The 20,468-nt window shown below is 28.0% G+C and overlaps 4 protein-coding genes across 4 annotated transcripts; 2 read left to right on the forward strand and 2 right to left on the reverse strand.

Moving 5' to 3' along the window:
* Positions 1–3,390: 3,390 nt before the first annotated feature.
* On the reverse strand, positions 3,391–5,508 carry PmUG01_08021400 (DnaJ protein, putative; the record flags this gene model as incomplete). Its single annotated transcript, XM_029004364.1, has 1 exon — positions 3,391–5,508. The coding sequence occupies one exon, from the start codon at positions 5,506–5,508 to the stop codon at positions 3,391–3,393; it is 2,118 nt and encodes a 705-aa protein (XP_028861060.1).
* A 2,291-nt stretch (positions 5,509–7,799) lies between these two features.
* Positions 7,800–10,299, reverse strand: PmUG01_08021500 (DnaJ protein, putative; the record flags this gene model as incomplete). The annotated part of the gene is made up of 2 exons (XM_029004365.1): positions 7,800–9,510; positions 9,779–10,299. The coding sequence occupies 2 exons, from the start codon at positions 10,297–10,299 to the stop codon at positions 7,800–7,802; spliced, it is 2,232 nt and encodes a 743-aa protein (XP_028861061.1).
* Positions 10,300–14,587: 4,288 nt separating this feature from the next.
* On the forward strand, positions 14,588–15,519 carry PmUG01_08021600 (conserved Plasmodium protein, unknown function; the record flags this gene model as incomplete). Its single annotated transcript, XM_029004366.1, has 2 exons — positions 14,588–15,131; positions 15,365–15,519. 2 exons carry the CDS (start codon positions 14,588–14,590, stop codon positions 15,517–15,519), a joined length of 699 nt encoding a protein of 232 aa, XP_028861062.1.
* Positions 15,520–18,063: 2,544 nt separating this feature from the next.
* PmUG01_08021700 (conserved Plasmodium protein, unknown function) lies at positions 18,064–19,998 on the forward strand (the record flags this gene model as incomplete). The annotated part of the gene is made up of 1 exon (XM_029004368.1): positions 18,064–19,998. One exon carries the CDS (start codon positions 18,064–18,066, stop codon positions 19,996–19,998), a length of 1,935 nt encoding a protein of 644 aa, XP_028861063.1.
* Between the last annotated feature and the right edge of the window lie 470 nt (positions 19,999–20,468).

Genomic DNA, 20,468 nt, shown 5'->3' on the forward strand with positions numbered 1-20,468 from the left:
GAAAAAAAAAAAGGGGAACAATAAGTAAGCATTTTGTACAAATGAAAAGGACTGTAAATGCGATATTATTATGTGTCAAAAAAAAAAAAAAAAAAGAAGAAATGCGTTAAATTGAGTATTAATGTGTATAATTCTGTACACATAAGTATATATATACATACACAAACATATATATATATATATATATATATATATATAGTCAATGCGAACTCATCAAAAGTACGTCCTTCTTTAAATTAGCTCCTTACAATTCTATGTTTGTGCTCAAATTTTCAATCTAGTTGTTGTTCACAAATGAAACGATCATATTTTACATGTCCAAATCAACTAGCATATTACTCATATATCCCCCTTTTTTTTTTTTTTTTTTGTTTTTTGCAGTCATAATTTTTATTCTTTCACATATGCAGTTTGTAAAAAATTATGAACGCATATGTACGTATACATACGAGTTTTTTACTCTCTCACATGGAAACATACAAACATACGTATATACATATGTACCAAAATAATACGCATATATACCAATATAATAAACGTACGAATGTAATGAACATGCTAATGCTACATACATAAGGATATATTTATATACCCTTTTTTGGAGTGCCTTTATGGTATGTGCACATAGTTTTAAAAGCCCTTTTTTACTTATATTATTGCAGTATTATTGTGGTATTATATGGTATTACTAGGTCATTGTTATGTTATAACTGCGGTATTATTATGTTATTACTATTATATTATTATTTTTTCTTCAGCTTTTTTAAATTTATTCCTGCGTCCTTAGTTCACATATATGGACGTATGCGAGTATGTAAATATTACAAGTATATATATATATATATATGTATATACAAGTATATATATGTATATATAAGAATATACAAGTATATATAAGAATATACAAGTATATATATGTATATAAAAGTATATATAAGAATATACAAGTATATACGATGTATTTATATGTATGATATTTTTTATTTCTTTCGAAGCGTAAGGCGTAAATATCCCTCAATACACAAAAAAAAAAAAAAAAAATACTTGATTTTTTCTTATTTATTGTATCATATGTATTACTTCCTTAAAAGCAAAGTTTTTCTTTTACCATATATTTTACTGTATATTATACAAAATATTTTATAGCGTATTTTATGCTAAATATTTTATTTATTTTTTTATATATTTTTTTTTTTTTTTGGAGTATGGAAGGTACTTCCATTTCGTATTAACTGCAGTAGAATGTATTGCAAATCTTACTAGTTTACAAAGAGAAGCAAAAATAAAAAAATGATATTAAATTAAAATAAAACAAAGATAAAACAGAAGTAAATATAAAAATGAAAATTAAAATGAAAATAAAACAAAGATAAAACAGAAGTAAATATAAAAATGAAAATAAAAATGAAAATGAAAACGAAAATAAAAATGAAAATCGCGTTTTCGTATTTTTGAATATACATACATATGTATGTACGCATATATATGCAGTACACTCTTATGAATATTCTGTTTTGCCGCCATGCATGCGCTAACATACATATTTGGTTTAATTTGCTAGTACAAAGAGTATGAAGATATATACGCAAATTTGTGCGTGTGTATGATTAACATATTCATATGTGTAACAACAATGAGTAAAAATATATTTCTTTGCTCAAATACATTTTTTTTTTTTTTTTTTTTTTTTTTTGTTTCCTCAGTATCATATAGGGAACAGTTCAAACGTGTAAGCATACAAACGGAGATAAAAACTGAGGATGTGTAGGTGTACGTGTAATTGTACATATGTATATGTATGTAACCTATGGACGTATGTACATAAGTACGTACGCGTGATAGGAAACCCATTTGTTTCATTTTTTTATGTCATATTACTCCAATGTGGTATTTTCTAAATATCGTTCTTTTCATGTGCAACAAGAAAAGAGCAAACATATATAAAAAAGCAAAATATAATATTTTATTTTAAGAAAAAATAAATATTCCAAAGATGATAATTTTCATTATAATAACGTCAATACAAATATGTGCATTGTATTTAACATATGCACGCGTTTGTAAAATTCAAGGCTTGCACATATAGTTATTACATATATGCACTTATGTACACACATCCACAAACACATATTTGTATATATGAACATATATTTACCTATGCTTATGCATAGGCAGACGGGAAAGACCTAAAACAATCAAAACATTTTATAACGATATGTATAAATATAACTGTCGTAATAAAGACTATATAATTAAAAAAACAAACGTACAGTAGGTAAGTATGAGAAACTAGATAAAAAAAAAAAAAAAAAAAAAGATTACAATAAAACAGTATAAAACAGAATGTAACAAAATAAGACAACATATAACAAGTTGAGGCAAAGCAAAACAACCGTCTACAGTCTACAATTTCAAGTCGAATAAACGAATATACGTAAAACATGAAAGTTCATTACAAAACACGTTAAATATAAAATTATTTTATTTCTGTATTTCTTGTAAAATATATGTACTCATTTACGAATGTACTGTACATTAATAAAAAAAAAAAAAAAAGTGGTAGAAGTGATAGAAGTGGTAGATGTGGTAGATGTGATAGAAGTGGTAAAAGTGGCAGAAGTGGCAGAAGTGGCAGAAGTGGCAGAAGTGGCAGAAGTGGCAGAAGTGGTAGAAGTGGTAGAAGTGATAGAAAAGGCAAAATAAGCAAAAGAGGCATTTCAATTACATCCTTATAACGCACCATTACGTACCTTTCACGTAATACATATAAGCGAATAAACAGTTGTACTAGTAGTGTTTCACTACATGTCTTTAAAATTTACTCTAGTTTTAATTCTTTAAAATAATAAAAAAAATTTACAATATTTGAAAAGGTACTTAAAAGCAAACTCGTCGCTTTGTAAAAAAATAGTTAATGAAAAAGAAGGTGCGGCGTAAAAATGTAATATATCTTTGTATACATACATATACAAATACGTACATATACATACATATACGTGAAGGAAAAAAAAAAAAAAAAGAAAAAATGCAATAAATAATATAAATAAAAGAATGACCACACATTACGAATAACTACTAAAAAAAATTAAATACCAACTGCTACAGTAGTAGCCGTATTAGCAGCAGTGATGGTAACACACACTAAAAGGTATATAACGCACATAAATAAATAGCTATTACGAAAAAAAATATATTTCAAGAATACCACTTTATCCTAAAATGGTTAAACCGTGTAAGCTCAACATTTTTGTTTAAAAAATTTTTATAGCACATATATATATATATATATATATATATATATATATATATATATATATATATTTATTTATTTATTTATTTATCTATTTATTCTATTTATTTTTTATTAAGGGTCTCTCTTCTTTTTATTTATTAACGTTCCCTCCTATTTTTACTCATTTTTGTAGGTATGGTCATGTCCTTATATGCTGCATGCCCTTCCGTTTGTATGTGTTCAAATAATTTATTTCTAGAATTAAAAGTTTCATTACATACTTTGCACTGATTTTTGTTTATGCTCTCTTTTAATTTACACTCTGTTTGACCATTCACTTTTTGTTTGTTTGTACCATCCTTATTTATTTTAGAAGGATTGTTTACTTCCTTATTAATTGTATTCATACCTTCTTTTTTTTTTTTTTTTTTGGGTTTTTTTTTCTTTCTTCTTGATGTTTCATAATAATCACTACTAGAATTGCTAACCTTCAGGTCCTCATGTAAAGAATCCTTATTCTCAAACACACTCTTTTCTGCTTGTAGGAATATATCTTTATTCTTCTTTTTGCCATTTTTATACCATGATAATAAATCCTCATTAGAATTTGAAGACTTCTCGGCAGAGTTCGTATCCTTTTGTGTATTTCTACAATAAGGTGTGTTTTCTTTTTCCATCTCCTCCTTCTTTTTCTTCATCTTCATCTTCTTCTTCTTCTTCTCTTTCTTTACGCTTCCTTCTGCTTTACTTTTTTCCTCGTCTCGTATTTCAGAACTGTTCTCTTGTCCTACTTCTTGCTCCACGTCTTCACATACGTCATTCTGTACCTCTTTCCAATCTTTTTGCTGCACCTCTTTATGTACCTCCTTTCCCGTTTCACCTCCTTCGTCTTCTCTAAAAATACCGTTCAATTCGTACTTTTGCGCATTTTTCAAAAAGTTGGTTAAATGTTTTTTCGAAGACTCATGAGAAGTGTATTGCTTCATGCTTTTGAAATTTTTTCTACATACATCACATCTATAGATAATTTTATTGTAAACAATTGTATCTTCCTCATCGTCGTCGTTGTCATCTCCCGTATGCATTCTCTTTTTATGCTCACTAGCAGTGCAAACCGCATTCGTAGCATTAGCAGCGTTCGTGGTCTTAGCTTCGATGCTCGAAACAGCCGCTTTAACATCCCCTTCATTAGGATTAGCGCCTTTTTTCACCTTTTCTTCTTTCTTTTGATCGGGGTTTTTCCTACGTAATTCTTCCCCATATGTGCACCCATTATAAGTGGATTGTCCTTTATTTTCGAAATTATCCTCATTAGATGAGGACCAGCGAGCACTTGAGTTATCATTTTCCTTATGCTCCAAATATTCCCGCTTAAAATTATTCTGCTCAAACAGCAGTTTTCTTTTTAACATCATCTGCTGCTTTTTATGCCTTTCTATTTCTTCAATTTTTTTTCTTTTTTCCTCCGCAATTTCAACGACTCTGTTTAAATAACGTATATCATGTTTTTTTAAATGCTGTACAAGTGATCTAATATTATCATTGTATTCCTTTCTTTCTTTTATGCTTCTTTTTTCCCCTGCTTTCTTTAAATTCCTCCTAACATTCCTATTTTCAAACTCAGCATTTTTTAAGTACTCATAATAATAATCAAATTTTTTTACTGTTGAAAAATTTGTCCAATAATCATAAAAATCATCTATATCTTTTCCACTCGTCTTCGAATTACCAAAGCTTGGGGCATTAATTTTTTCTTCTTTATCTTCTTTATGTCTATTATTATAACTCCATGTTAATTCTTCATTTTCTTCTTTTATTATATTTTCAAATAATTTTTTATACACATTATAAAAATTGTTCTCTTCCTTGTCATCAAATCCGTTGTAACAGTTATTGCTAAAGTATTCCCATATATTTATCTTTGTTCTGCTACCACTGTAATACCTGTTCACGTCCTTCGTACTTCTTTCCCACTGTCCATTTGGTCCACATGCAGCTTCATCCGCCTCTTCTTCATCTCCTTTCCCCCTAATAATACGCCATCTATTTTTGTCATACCATTTTCTACGTTTTTCATCAATTAAACATTCGTATGCTTCTTGAACACATCTAAATATATTTGTGCATCTTCTTTGCTCTTCTTCAGGCAAATGTGCATTCTTATCTGGATGATATTGTAGTATTATTTTTTTATAGCTTTTCTTAATCTCCTCTAAAGTAGCATTGTTTTGGACGTTAAGTATTTTGTAGTAGCACCTACATTTTTCTATGTCCATTATTCGCAGTTAACTTTGCCCTCTTTTCTTCACATACGAGCTTACACATACAATTTTACATATGCAGTTACATATATACACGCTTATATATACATATGCATATATATACACACATATATATATTTAAATAAATATATATATATATATATATATATATACGCAATCGGGCGAGTATGGCTATATCATAGCCCTTTATTTTTCTAAGGAAAAGATTAGTTTATTCCCCCACGCAACTATTCTCATAAAATTTTTTAAATGACAGTAATTCTGAGATGCTTAGGGAGAAAACAAACTAGCCAGTTCAAGTAGCTAAGCAATGCAAAATTGTAAATTAAATAAATGCACAGTAAAAGAAATAGAAAAGAAAAACAACAAAAGGAATAATACAACAAAAATTTAATTCATATGAACAAACTATTTCAATAACTCCAGATAACTTAACAAAAAAAAGGAATCCAAACACGGAAAGCAATTTGTATCCGTACAAATTCTCTTTCTCATTCTTTCAAAAATTTTTTATAGCAAGTTATGACGCATTTATTCGTATATACATTATGTTCTTTGTATATTATAAATTTAATTTATTATTTTTTACTTATGCTTTTATTTTTTTACATTAATACTTTATTATATCTTTCATCATTAATACTTCATTTTATTTTTTATCTTTAATATACTATATTTTTTTTTTATCTTTTTTTAATTATTTTTTAATTTTTTTTTTTATTTTTTTTTTGCCCTATTTTACTATTTTACTTTCATCTTAATGCTTTTCTCATCTAGTATTTTTATAAGCACAAATTTATGGCTTTCTTTCTTTTTTTTTTCTTTTTCTTTTCTTTTTCTTTTCTTTTTCTTTCTTTTTTTATTTTTTTCCTTTTCCTTTTTCTCCCTTTTATTTCGAATGCTTACATTATTCCATATAATATGCGTTCACAGTTGTACGCCCTTAATTAATTTTATTTTATATTTTCTCCTGTTCATTTTTAATTTGTCATCCCTTTTTATACTTGACAATTTTTCCTTATTTTATTTTAGTTCATATTTAAAACTATGATGTAGTTAAGTGCTAAGCTTGAGTTAGGTAAAATGATTATTTCCCATGTTTTTCATTTTCCTTTCACGTGGTACATCCCATTGTAACTTAAAAGCAAATATAAGCTTGTACATGGTATTATGTACATATATATGTACATATCTATATCTATCTATCTATATATATATATATATATATATATATATATATATATATATCATACATGTGAAAATAGGCCCGCGCTTTTGTACATGTTCGTATGTATATGTATTATTTACGTATGTTTCAGGCTTGTTTATAATGGCATATATAGAAAGGTCTACACTTTCAACATACAGATAAAACATAATTTTCGTTTTATTTAAAAATTAAAACTAAGGAATTTTTACATTTAATCCTTTTGAGGAACATTAGGACTTATAACAAATAATTTCATGTAGCATATTGTAGTCCATTCAACCAAAAATATAACATATAATGAAGCTGGAAAGAAGCAAGGTAAAGCAAAATGAAATAAATGAACTGGGTCAATCTTAAGCAATAATGAGTAACAATTCGTCAAATTGAGTAGTACTATGGTACATTGAGTTATAATGTACAATTTGTCGAAGTGATATACAGCGAGGTGCTAAATAGGCGCAGACAATTTTAATGGGGAAAAAAAAATAAATAAATAAATAAATAAAAGTAATATTAATAAAGTGAAAAGAAATAAAATCAAATCAGATGAAATAAAATAAATTTGAAATAACATAAAGTATGGATAAAAAATAATAAAAAGTGTAAATAAAAAACATTAAGGCATATATAAAAAAAATAAGGTGTAAATAATAAGGTGTAAATAATAAGGTGTAAATAATAAGGTGTAAATAATAAGGTATAAATAATAAGGTATAAATAATAAGGTATAAATAATAAGGTATAAATAATAAGGTATAATAATAAGGTGTAAATAATAAGGTATAAATAATAAGGTGTAAATAATAAGGTATAAATAATAAGGTATAAATAATAAGGTATAAATAATAAGGTGTAAATAATAAGGTATAAATAATAAGGTATAAATAATAAGGTATAAATAATAAGGTATAAATAATAAGGTGTAAATAATAAGGTGTAAATAATAAGGTATAAATAATAAGGTACGAATAAAAAATGGGCCATTACATGGTCGCATTTTGCACGCTGTTCGTCCAGTACTTGCGTGCTGACGCCCCCCGTTACTACCTCCTTTGCTTCGTAACAATATGACTTATCAGTAATGAGCTGCTTTTCTTAAAAGCATTTTTTTGTTAGCCAGTGCATGAGTTATTATTGAAGGGTTCGCATCAAATGTCAAATCGTCCTCAATAATCTCGTAAAATTTTCTTTGAAATGAAACTAAGGAGCTATATTTTTTTAAAGATAAGTTATCTGTTGAAAAGTTAAGGAGCACCCGCATTTCAGCGAACAGATAACTTAAGACCGATCCAGCATAGCAACATGAAAAATGGTACGGAAAACTAGTTGAATGTATAGAATAGTGAGAAGAAAAACTATACGGAAAATACTTTTCAACGGTACTGTAAAATTTGTCCAAGGAATGGTCATAACTATTTTCATGATATGTATGCATCCCATATTTATCACTATCTCTATGTGAATTACAATTTTTGCTGCGTGTTCCCCGTATGCTGCGTATTACCACTTCTGCACAGCTTACCATACCTTGATGACCCTCAAAAAACGCATACGGGTCGAGATTATGAATTGCGTAGTCAAGCATCGACTGGGAAAATATATTGGCCAGTCGTGAGTAATCAAATTTCATCGTTTTAAAAAGGTACTCATTGATCTTAGAATTGTCATTTATATTATTTGATAAATTGTACATAATATTATAATTATTAGCAACGTGTTCATTAATATGAGAAAACAATTCAGCATAATCTAATGGCATATTTGACATCCTGTACATATTATATTTAGTAGATAAAAATAATAAATGATATGCATGACCAAATTCATGAAATAATGTTAAAATTTCGGAACAACTAAATAGCTTCTTTTCGATCGGTACACTACTGAGAAATCTATAATCAATTAGTACATGACCAGCACATATTAAACATGTATTTGGTAAAGAATCTATTAACGGAATTCTAAAATAATCCATAAAACTGATGTCCTTATAAGGCATTATATATATATACCCTAATAAATTACTTCCACTCTTGTCTTGTTCTCTTCTTGTATTATCTAACAAGTTCTTACCATTCATAATATTACTATTCATAATTTTCTCATTCCGCTTCTTTTTTATTTTATAGATATGACTATTCTTTCCCCATCTCTCTTGACCTGCCTCTTGTTTCACCTCCTCATATGCAAAATTGTAAATTTTTGAAACAATAATAAGAAAATTTTTCAAAACATGTGCATGTGGAAAATATGTATTTATTAAATATTCATCTGACTTGTTCAGAATTTTATTATAGTAATAATTCCAGTCATATATGGCTAACTTGACACAACTATCCTTTTTATCATCAATGTTAACCTGCATGTTGGTACTTTTTTCTAGATTAATTGTCTTTTCCATACTACATTTTACTGTATCATACTCTTTGTCTATTTTCATCTTTACTAATGCAAGAAAGTCATTTACTTTATCATAATTATTCTTTTCACTAGTAAAGTGTGATATGGAATAATGTGCCCAATTTTTATACCCCATTTTAGTAGCTATGTCATATCTTTTTTTTAATATATTTATTACATCTTTATTTAAATTTTTGTTTTCAAACGGAATGTTAAGCAAGTAAAGGACTTGCTTTCTCAAACTGGATTTATGTAAACCGTTCAAAATATACTCATAATTATGTTTGCTTATAGGTATTTTAAGTTTCTTCTTGTTAAAGAAACATTCGTGCTTCTTCTTCCACTCCTCATCGATGTTTATTTCATCCTTGTCTATTATCAAGTGTCTGGGTAAAAAGGATCGAACAAAAAAATATAAAATAAAAATAAATAAATAATAATAAAAGGAAAAGGAAAAGGAAAAAAAGGTCCAGTATAAGCACACTGAACGCTCTTGTCCATTTGTCAGACTAAAAATTATTCGCCCTTTGTTTTGTTTTGTTTTTCCCTAACTAATGTACATATGCATATACTTATACACATACGTATACATCGGTATATGTACACATATATGCACCCATGCATATTCACACGTTCATGCGTTTCCTCCCTTACCTTATCCTGACGCTGTTGATTTTATTGAGATAACTGGAGCAGGCTATATTCAAGTCTGCCACTAAACTACCGAGCGACTTTTCGCTTCTTATGTATATACTATACGGAATGAGTTTCTTATCTATATCCTCAATTTTTATTTTTTCAATACTTCTAGCAATGGTCTCCTCCACATATTCCAGAATTTTTCTTTTGAAAAAATTATTATTTTTTTTTTTTAATTTTGCACTTGTAATTAAAAAGCAGTACAGATTGAAGCATTTCTCCGTTATTCGTTTCCTACTTTGCTTATCACAAACAAGCAGCTTATTTCTTATGTTTACAAGTTTGTTTATTTCATTTGAAATAAAGTAAAAGTTTGTTATACTTGTGTCTATTGGATGATTAATTATTTTCGAATTCTCTACATATTTTATGACTTGTTCATTTAATTTTTTTTTTTCTGCCCAACAAAAAAACGTTGTTATTTTGGAAAAAATAAAAAATATACTTTTATTTATCAAAAAATTCATATTTTTCATTTTCTCATTTTTATGTTTCTTTAAACCGTCTTTATTTTACATATGGTCAACAGACCCACTGCCGTGCTTACACTTACGTAATCATAAGAAATGACTTTTGGTACGAGAGAAAGTGAGTGGGAGGAAGAAAAAACGTTTTAAAGGGGCATATAAGGATATAAATCATCATTTGTACCAATTGTAGCCCATTTATGTTATATCGATTACATCTTATAGCGCCGCATTACATTGTATTACGTTTCACTACTTTATGTTTTGCTATTTTTTATACAAAAAAAGGAAGATAAAAAAAAAATATATATATATATACATATATATATATATATATATATATATATATATATATATATATCCAGCTAGCTATTTTTTCTTTTTTTTTTTCACACGAGTTAGGTGTCATCCACCTTTACGACATATTTAAAATAATAAAAAATAATATAGTGAAGGTAAATTCAGAATATAATTTACATTTTTTTAATTTTCAAATATTGCATATTATAATGGAAAAATATCAATTACCTTGTTTCATCTTTTGAAAAATTAAGCTCACCGAAGGAAAAAAAAAAAAAAAAAAAAATTGATAAAGAGAATAAAGCAATTACATTTTGAGTACAATTTTTATTCTGTTCGCATGCAACACTAAGTTCACAATGACAGGGAGTAACCGAAACTTGTGGAGATTTTTAAAATAATGTACACTACCTTTAAAGGGAATTCTCACTAACAGCGGATAATATTAGATCTTTTAAGATTATATCAGATAATATTAGAGAATATTGGAGTATATACAATTCATTGTATTTCCATTTTTATTTTCATTTTATTTTCCATTTCCTTTAAGATGGTACTTGTAGGAGCTCTTTAAACACCCCCACATACATATGTATGTGCATATATATATATATATATATATATACCTGTACATGTACATGCACCTTCCCATTTGAACGCAGGGAAAAAAGGGAATCATACTAATGAAAAAATAAATTATCAATTTATTTTTTATGAACAAAGGAATACCTACCATAAAGCTCAATTTTTACCCTTTTCAACGACAAATGTTAAAGTTGTTGTAGCGTTGTTGTTAATATGTATGTTCACATAAGTATATATGTACTTATTTATATAAGCACATATGCATGTATACACCTTTTTACCACTTATGCTAATCAATTTTTCCCCCCTGTCTGCTTAATGCAAAAGTGCGTAGTTAATACATGTCAACATACATAAACACATGCTGCACATCTTTCTATATTTCCCACTTATGTACCATACCTCTATGCAGTTTCAACTAATTTAATATGGTTTAATGACAAATGTGCATAATACGAAACTGTTAAAATTATAAAATGATAAAGAGCACATTTACAAGCAGAAATGCTCATTGCTACATCCACGAAGCGAGGGATTATAAAATGCAACATGCATATACATGTGTGTATATATCTATATATAGGTATATATTTATGTGTACAGATGTATGTACGAACATTTGTATATGTAGTCACATATGCATGTACACTCGAGTAACTGCTTATCCGTTTTCACTACCAAGGATGTACCTGTTAATAATATAACTTCCAATCTGCACTTATGTATTTTATTTATTTTTATTTTTTTTTTCTATTTGCTCCTTTTCGAAGCGGTTCAGGTTTCCCATGATACATACAAATACAAATATATATACACACATGTACATACACTAATATATCTTTTTATATGTATATGTATGTACTGATGTGTGCCTTTTCCCACTTCTTCAAATTTATTATCACCCAAGTAGTTTTTTTCTTTTTTTATTTTTTTTAAATATATTTTTACGCAACCATGTAAAACTTTCGCTTTCAAAATTTATTTTATTTTTACTAATTCATTTTATTTTTACTTATTCATTTTATCTTTACTAATTCGTTTTATTTTTACTTATTCTTTTTATTTTTACTAATTCGTTTTATTTTTACTAATTCATTTTATTTTTACTTATTCATTTTATCTTTACTAATTCGTTTTATTTTTACTTATTCATTTTATTTTTACTAATTCGTTTTATTTTTACTAATTCGTTTTATTTTTATTTATTCATTTTATTTTTACTTATTCGTTTCATTTTTACTTATTCGTTTTATTTATTAATTTTTTTTTTTTATTCTTTATATGGAAGTATATTAACCCAGGAACATCTGTTACGTTTTGTTCTATTTATGCACAAAATTGCATAAAGAGTCTTTCTGATTATTACTATTTCTTCCTGTTTTACAGATTATTATTATTAATAGTAGTAGAAGTAGTAGTAGTAGTAGTAGTGGTAGTGGTAGCAGTATTATTCTATTTTATTTTTTATTTGAAAAGCTAGAGATATATAATTGTTTACAATGTTTTTACCTTATTTTTAAGACGATAATTAACAGTATGTTTCACTTTGTTTCATTTCGTTTTATTTTATTTTTTCTTTTGGTATAGAAAATTATATAAAAAAAAGTAAAACGCATGTATATACTTTGTACTATTATATGGGAAAAATAGCAAAGAGTAAGGAGTGTTTAATATTGAATAAGGCAAAAAATTATTAAAGTGAAAATAGGTAAGAAGTAAAAAGGGGTAGTACAAAAAAGATAAACTAAAAAAAAAAAAAAAAAAATTAAAATTAAAACTAAAACTAAAACTAAAATTAAAACTAAAACTAAAACTAAAACTGAAATTATTTTATTTGTAACTAGTTTTATAATAATGCAGCAAAGGAGAAGAAATAAAAAAAAAAAAAAAAAAAAAATTGTCTGAAATAACGTGATACAACTGGGAAAGGGAATTAATAAGTGGCAGTAAAAATACTGGGGCATGGCCAAAAAAAGGAAAAAAAAATTAAAATCAAAATTAAGATAAATTAAATTGAAGTTAAATTAAGTTGAATTTAAATTAAGTTGAATTTAAATTAAGTTGAAGTTAAATTAAGTTGAAGTTAAATTAAGTTGAAGTTAAATTGAATTGAAGTTAAATTAAGTTGAAGTTAAATTAAATTGAAGTTAAATTAAATTGAAGATAAATTAAATTGAAGTCAAGTTCACGTTAAAGTCAAGTGAAAATTGAGGATGAGGGTGAAATGAACAGCGATAAGGCGTACAAAGAAAAAAAAAATCGTCCAAGTATACATATATGTATACATATATATATGTGTGTACTACGTAGAACGTGCACTTCTGTACGTGCACACAAAAGGACACACATCCGTACACCTTTTTCGAACTGGCTTTTACCACTTCACTTAGACACTACTGCTTGAATGATTCATTGCGACAGAGAAAACACTTTTTTTTTGTGTATTATAAAAAAAAAAAAAAATTTTTTTTTTTTTTTTTTTTCAGTGCGTTATAGTATGTTACCTCACCTTTATCCCGTCAATACAACCACTGTAATTATCAGTACTTTATATGTAACTACGCTCTGTATATCAAATGTGCACACCTATGTTTTGTGTTTATTTAATTTGAAAAAGGAAAATATTTTACCAGTCTACTGTTACTTTGGCAAAACGAAACACATTACATGAACAATTTTCGGCTAAACTTCTGGCCCAAATATTTGTTTAAGGCATCTTATGAAATTTTGTGTTTCCAAAGGAACAAAAAAAAAGCGAAGCAAAATAAAATTAATTTATCTAAGGAGATAAAATTTTTTTTTTTTTTTTTTTCTTTACGATAAAATAAAAAAAGGACAGCCGCCATCGAATTAAAATCGTGGACACAGAAGAGCGGCAAAGGTGAAGGGACAAAAAAAAAAAAAGAAAAAAAGAAATTATATTAAAAAAAAGTTAAATTAAATATATTAAATTGAATTGAATAAATTGAATTGAATAAATTGAATTGAATAAATTGAATTGATTGAATAAATTAAATTTAGTTGGATAAATTAAATCGAATTGAATAAACTGAATAGAATATAATTGCCCAAATCGCAGTGCACTGGATAGAAATATAGCGGATTGGAGTGCATCTGATGATACTAAATTAAAAAAGTGAACAGAGGTGAGACAAATGAATTGACGGGGAGTATAAGTAAGCTTTATTTAATTAACCTAGAACGTTCTTCAGAGTTTCATTTGGTTATAGCCTCAAAGGCGTAGAGCTTCACCGTATCGTCATTACCATTACCAATACAATAGCAATAACATTATCAATACAATAACAACCGCAGTAGAAACAGTAACACCAACCGCAGTAGCAACAGCAGTAGCAATACATTTTCCATTATTTTATCTTATCTTTTTTTCCAACCCCTGTTTAAACTAATCATGTCTAATAAGCCGCACTTGTCAGAATTTTATAATGTGTATAAAGACAGTAGAAATAAATGGGGATTTCCAATAAACAAATTAAATTTGAACATAGATAATTATAAAACACGTAAAACAAAAATATTTCTTTATGTATTATGGAATACAGTATTATTTATATATTTACTAGAATTTTTTTTAAATTTACTATTCGTTTTATATATACCTTATATAAATATAATCAGTAAAACCATTTTCTTTTTTTCCATTTTCGATTTAGCTATTGTTATTATATTAACATGTCAAGGAATATATGCTTATACTAATGATATATCATCATTATTAAAAAAGTCAGGCAAATTTTTTTTTATATTAAGTGTATGGTGTTTTTTGAAATTATTGTTGTATGTTATAATTACAATATTATCTTTTGCATTTATTTCAAATGAAAAAATGAACAGTTCATTATATTACTATGGAAGTAGAAGTATATATTTCAATTATTTTATGGAAATAATAATAACTATAAATATTGTTAAGTCCGTTTTAACCCTTTTCACAGGTACAAAAGTGAGCAAACGTAAATATATTTTTATGCATCAGTCATAATTTTTGCCCTTCTTAAAAAATATACAACGTAGTGAATGATACATAGTAAATTCCATATCACATACAATATGGCATATATCAATTATACATTGTATCGGGAAAGGAGCTATACACATTCTTTAGTAATTGTAACATTAAACCATTTAAATAATTTTCTTGTGACTAATTAATTTTTTTTTTTTTTAGGGCAAAAGGTTCAGTATATCTTTAGTTGTATAAGAACATGTACTATTTTAAAAACCAAAATTCGAAAAGATCTCGAAAAACAATCTTTCCTATTTGATTACGACTCCTATGGCACATTTATGACTGACTTTCAAAGTGTAAAGAATTATGTTTAAAGGAAAAGTTCAGTACTCAGTTTGTTTTAAATTTTTGTATTCATTTAATTATTTATTTTATTTTATTTTTTATGCCCTACGACCTATTTGCATTTCCATTTTAAAATTTGGCATTTTTTGATAAAATTGGGTTTTTTTTTTTTTAAATTTGACAATTTTTCATTTCAAATTTTGACGATTTTCCGTTTTAATATTTGACATTTTCCGTTTTAATATTTGCCATTTTCCGTTTTAATATTTGCCATTTTCCGTTTTAATATTTGCCATTTTCCATTTTAAAATTTGACGATTTTCCGTTCTAACTTTAACCCCATTTTTATATCCACTTTTGTTATGCGCCCCCTTTGTACTGTCCATATGTGTTACGCCCCTTTTCCTGTCATTTGATCTTTTTTATTATTTTTTTATCATTTACGTTTATTTTTTTATCTTCATTTTTTCTTTTCTTTTTTTATTTCATTTTTTTTTTTTTTTTTTTTGAATTTGCACTATTGTATACAAAATTTTTCATCCTTTCATGTCTTCAGTCATCCTTTTGTATAACCCAATTGCAAAAGTCCGAGTTGGTTATATTGTTTCTGCTTCGTGTGATAAAAATTGGCAGAATTGGATAAAATTTACTTTTTTATTTTTTTCAATTTTCTAAAATTTATGCTGTCGTGTTTTTGTTTGTTCGTAATTATTTTATTTCATTTTGTATTATTTTATATTACTTCCCATTGCTTTATTTCAGTTTGTTTTATTTTATATTGCTTCCCATTGCTTTATTTCAGTTTGTTTTATTTTATATTGCTTCCCATTGCTTTATTTTATTTTTTTTTATTCCTTTTTTTTTTTTTTGAGCTTTTTCCATTTTTTAATCTCTTCTATCGAGATCTGTGTACAGCTCTTCTGAGCAACGATATAATTTTCTATCTCCTATTTTTTTTCTTTTTTTTTTTTTTTTTACCTTAAGAATATTAAAAAATTTTACACAAATTTGTATGCACATTAATAAAATGACCATACTTTTTAAGCTTCCTTATTTCTTTATATATTTGTAACGCTAGTAAAATAATTTGTAAAGTACGTGAGAAGAACAAAGTTTGGAGCAGGGGGTGGTAATTGTTAAAATTAAGGTGAAGTATGCATTCGCCTTACTGCATGAACATGTACATGTACCATACGACGTGCAATAACTTTCATCCGAAAAAATATGAATTGAACAGAACTGTTCACTGCGTACATGTTCATGTCGACCACGTTACATACAATGTAATGCGTAACTACTGTACAAGGTGTATTCCTCCCCAAAACTCCCCCAATTGAAATTAAGGAATACACAAAAAGGATATTACATTATACTCTAATATATTACATATACATATATACAATTCTATATGTTGGTACACGTGGGTATATATGTTTGCACCCGTCCGGGAACAAATTAAAAGCATATTCTGTTTTGCCTCATAAAGAATTATCAAGGAATATTACTAGAACAAGTATGTTGTACGTAGTTACAATTATTGAGGAATCAGAAAGGGTCGTATGCAATAAAACTGCATACAAGCACAATATCACACGTGCATAAACACGAGTAGAAACACATGTACATCCCCATGGTGTCTTACCAATTAAATCTTCCAGCAACTACTTATTATTGCTTCCATGTTTTGTTCCCCGATTTCATCTATCGTTACTCTCTTTCCATTTCTCACTTTAGCCAAAAAAGTAAGCAAAACCGTGCAAAGGGATAAAATTAACATAGGTTAGCACCGCTTAACCAGATAAGATTACCACAGGTTAGCACCTCTTAACGAGATAAAATTAACATAGGTTAGCACCGCTTAACCAGATAAGATTACCACAGGTTAGCACCGCTTAACCAGATAAGATTACCATAGGATAGCACCGCTCAACATTTGTGGTATATGAACTCTTACCATACCTTCTACCTGCCCCACTCCCAATCCCTCCTAAAATTATAAATTCTATATTTCAAAAGGGAAGTAAAGAAACATAATAATAAAATGCTTGAACTAGAGAAATATAACTAAGAATACAAACGCAATTTTGTTTACATATATTAACATCATTTTAGTTTCGTGTTTGCTCTATATTAACCCGATCCACATTAGCAATTGAGGGTTTACTTGCAGGAAAGAGGTACAATTATAGCATTGACGTCATGTGCTCACCGTTGTATGTTCAGTTTGCTCTTTTTCTTTTTTCCATCTATACAATTGAAGAATTCAAAATTCAAAATTAAAATCTTCCTACTTGTCGCATAGGGGAAGCTCTACTAGGAACCTTTCTAGGAGGGGAGAAAGGGGGGGGGGTTCAGTTTGCTCGCGCCAAAGTATTATACTCTTAAACGTACGTATAAAAAGAACACAAGGGAGAAAAAAAAAAAAAGAAGTAAATTAGGCATACACCAAAGAAACTCAAAAGGCATTTCTAACGAATCGACAAGGGCATTTCCATCAAATTGCTAACGTGTTAATGGTCAAACTGGTACAGAAAAAAAAAAAAAAAAAAAAAAATTTTTTAATGAGAATAGGAATGAGTATGCTAATGCTGATGAATGTATGGGTGAAGGTGTCGTTTCTTATAATTTCTATCCAATTGTATGGAGGACTATCTATGAAATGCTGTACTTCCTCTGTCAAACAAACACACAAAGGGATTTCCACCTTATACAGAAAGGTTTTCCCATCTAAGGTTGTAATGCACATCAAGCACACTGGGAATAGAAGTAGACGAATAGGTAATAAGGGTAAACATCATGAAAAAAGGAAAAAAAAGATTCAAACTGTACCTCTTGAAAAAATAGAAAGCAAAATAATCTGCTGCAAAGATGAGGCATATAGTAAGGTGCCCACTGAGTCTTCACACCGAATGTTGGAAGGACTGCCCGAAAAAGTGCAGCTTCCCAATTTAACAAAACTTCTCAAAATGACGACAATGTCCAAAAGGTCTATGTTTCCCATATTTCCCATGATGTACTACATAACTCCGCGTGGTGGAACAACAGAGGGGAGGGGTAAAAGTCGGAGGTACAGCGAGCCGAGAGGTAGTAGATCAAATCGCAGTGTAACGGTCCAGATGACGTTGGCCCCAAAAGGATCCATACACGAAAAAAGAACGAAAGAAATTTTAGAAGATCCAGTTAAGAACTACCCATGGGAAATAAGTATTCCATTTCACGAAACGATAACACGTGAGTTAAGTCCTTATTACAATTTTCTAAAATGTGAGTGGGCATATTTAGATTACAAAAGGGATTCGAGAAAAGCGTGTGGAAAAATAGAAGGAGGAGTTGAAAACTATGAAGGGAAAGGGTTAAAATTAGAAAAAGGAGTAGACAGACCAAGATATAAAGAAATGCCATATTATCTAGATCATGGTGTTGAGTGGAGAAATTTTAATCATGATGAAATGATTCAATTTGATATTGATCCAGATGGAAATCAAGATCAAACATTCTTAGAAACAGAAGAAGATTTAGAGTATAGACAATGGGGTAATTGGAATTACAATTGTGCAAAGGAAACAACACAATTAAATACAGCATGGAGAGATCCAGTTTTATCAAAAAATTTAACAAACCTTATTTATCCATGGAATCATAAAGCTCATGAAAATCATATTATTCCTTATGGTTTTCCAAGTCCTACTTTTTTTATACCTGAACCTAAAATTGAGTGGGAATTAGCAGCACGAGGATTTTTTGGTGGATATTATGAAGATCCTAACTGGAATAGAATAAAGCAATATAAAATTATGAAAAAACTTATACTAGAATGGCATGAATGTAAGAAAGATGACCCAAGAATTGCTGCAATAAAAACAGAACTGTTTGGCATCTCGAGTAGAAAAAAATATCCCTCAAAACAAATTAAATTGATAAATGAACATGCTTTATTAAGAGCAAAAGAAATCTTACTTGATCATATTCTAGATCCAAATAATGATCCAGATTATATTACGTATTTTCTTGATAGAGCTGAACCAATTGATTATATTGGAGGTGGGAATCACAAATGCCCACAAGAAGAAATTAGAAATAAAACTATTGTCTTAAATATGTGTGTATATTCAAATAAACAACAACAAGAATCATACTCCTATAATATGTCCATCCCAGAAATGGCAGAAATGTACCATTACTATATGACAGAAATTAGAGGAGAAGGAAGGACACATCAATCATGTGAAGATCCTGTAGAAGATAAATATCAATGCTATGAATTACAAAATGAAAGAAAAAAATTTTCAGCTCTATATGCATTATATAAACCCTTATGGAGTAATAAAAAATTTGGCGAAGAATTTGGGGATGCACTAAGAGAAGGGGAGAAATTACACATAAACAAATTCAACAAGTTTAATCATATTTTGAAATTAAAAAAAAAAAAAAAATTAACCCAGGAGGAAGTTAACCAATGCAACTATGTCGACGATTATGGTCATGTAGACGATCAGTACGACGTGTAATAGAATACAGGAGAGGGGTATCTTCTTCCGTGTTCAGGAGTATATACAAAACAGATATTGTGTAGGTAATTCGTTATTTTGGTTTTCCCCCCGTATTGTTTCATATGAACATTTATTATCCTTCTTGGATATTTTTTTCGTCCCACTTTGTAGCATTTTGAATTTTTTCGCCTTTTTTGTATCTCCTTTTTTTTTTTCTTTTTTTCTCTTTTTTTTCTCTTTTTTTTTTTTTTTTTTCCTTTTTCGTTTCTCCTTTTTTTTCTTTTTTTTCCTTTTTCGTTTCTCCTTTTTTTTCTTTTTTTGTCTTTCTTTTCCTTTTTTTTTGTTCCAAGAATGCGCGATAAATGGACAGCGTTTATCTCGTCCTCCCATACACCATGCCAAGCTGCACCTCATAACATAACAAAGGGAAAAAATTTCCTTCATTTTACTCTCCAATATTTGAGCCCTTTTTTTTTTAAAAAAATAGC

The sequence above is a fragment of the Plasmodium malariae genome (genome assembly GCF_900090045.1).
Source record: "Plasmodium malariae genome assembly, chromosome: 8".
Taxonomy (NCBI): domain Eukaryota; phylum Apicomplexa; class Aconoidasida; order Haemosporida; family Plasmodiidae; genus Plasmodium; species Plasmodium malariae.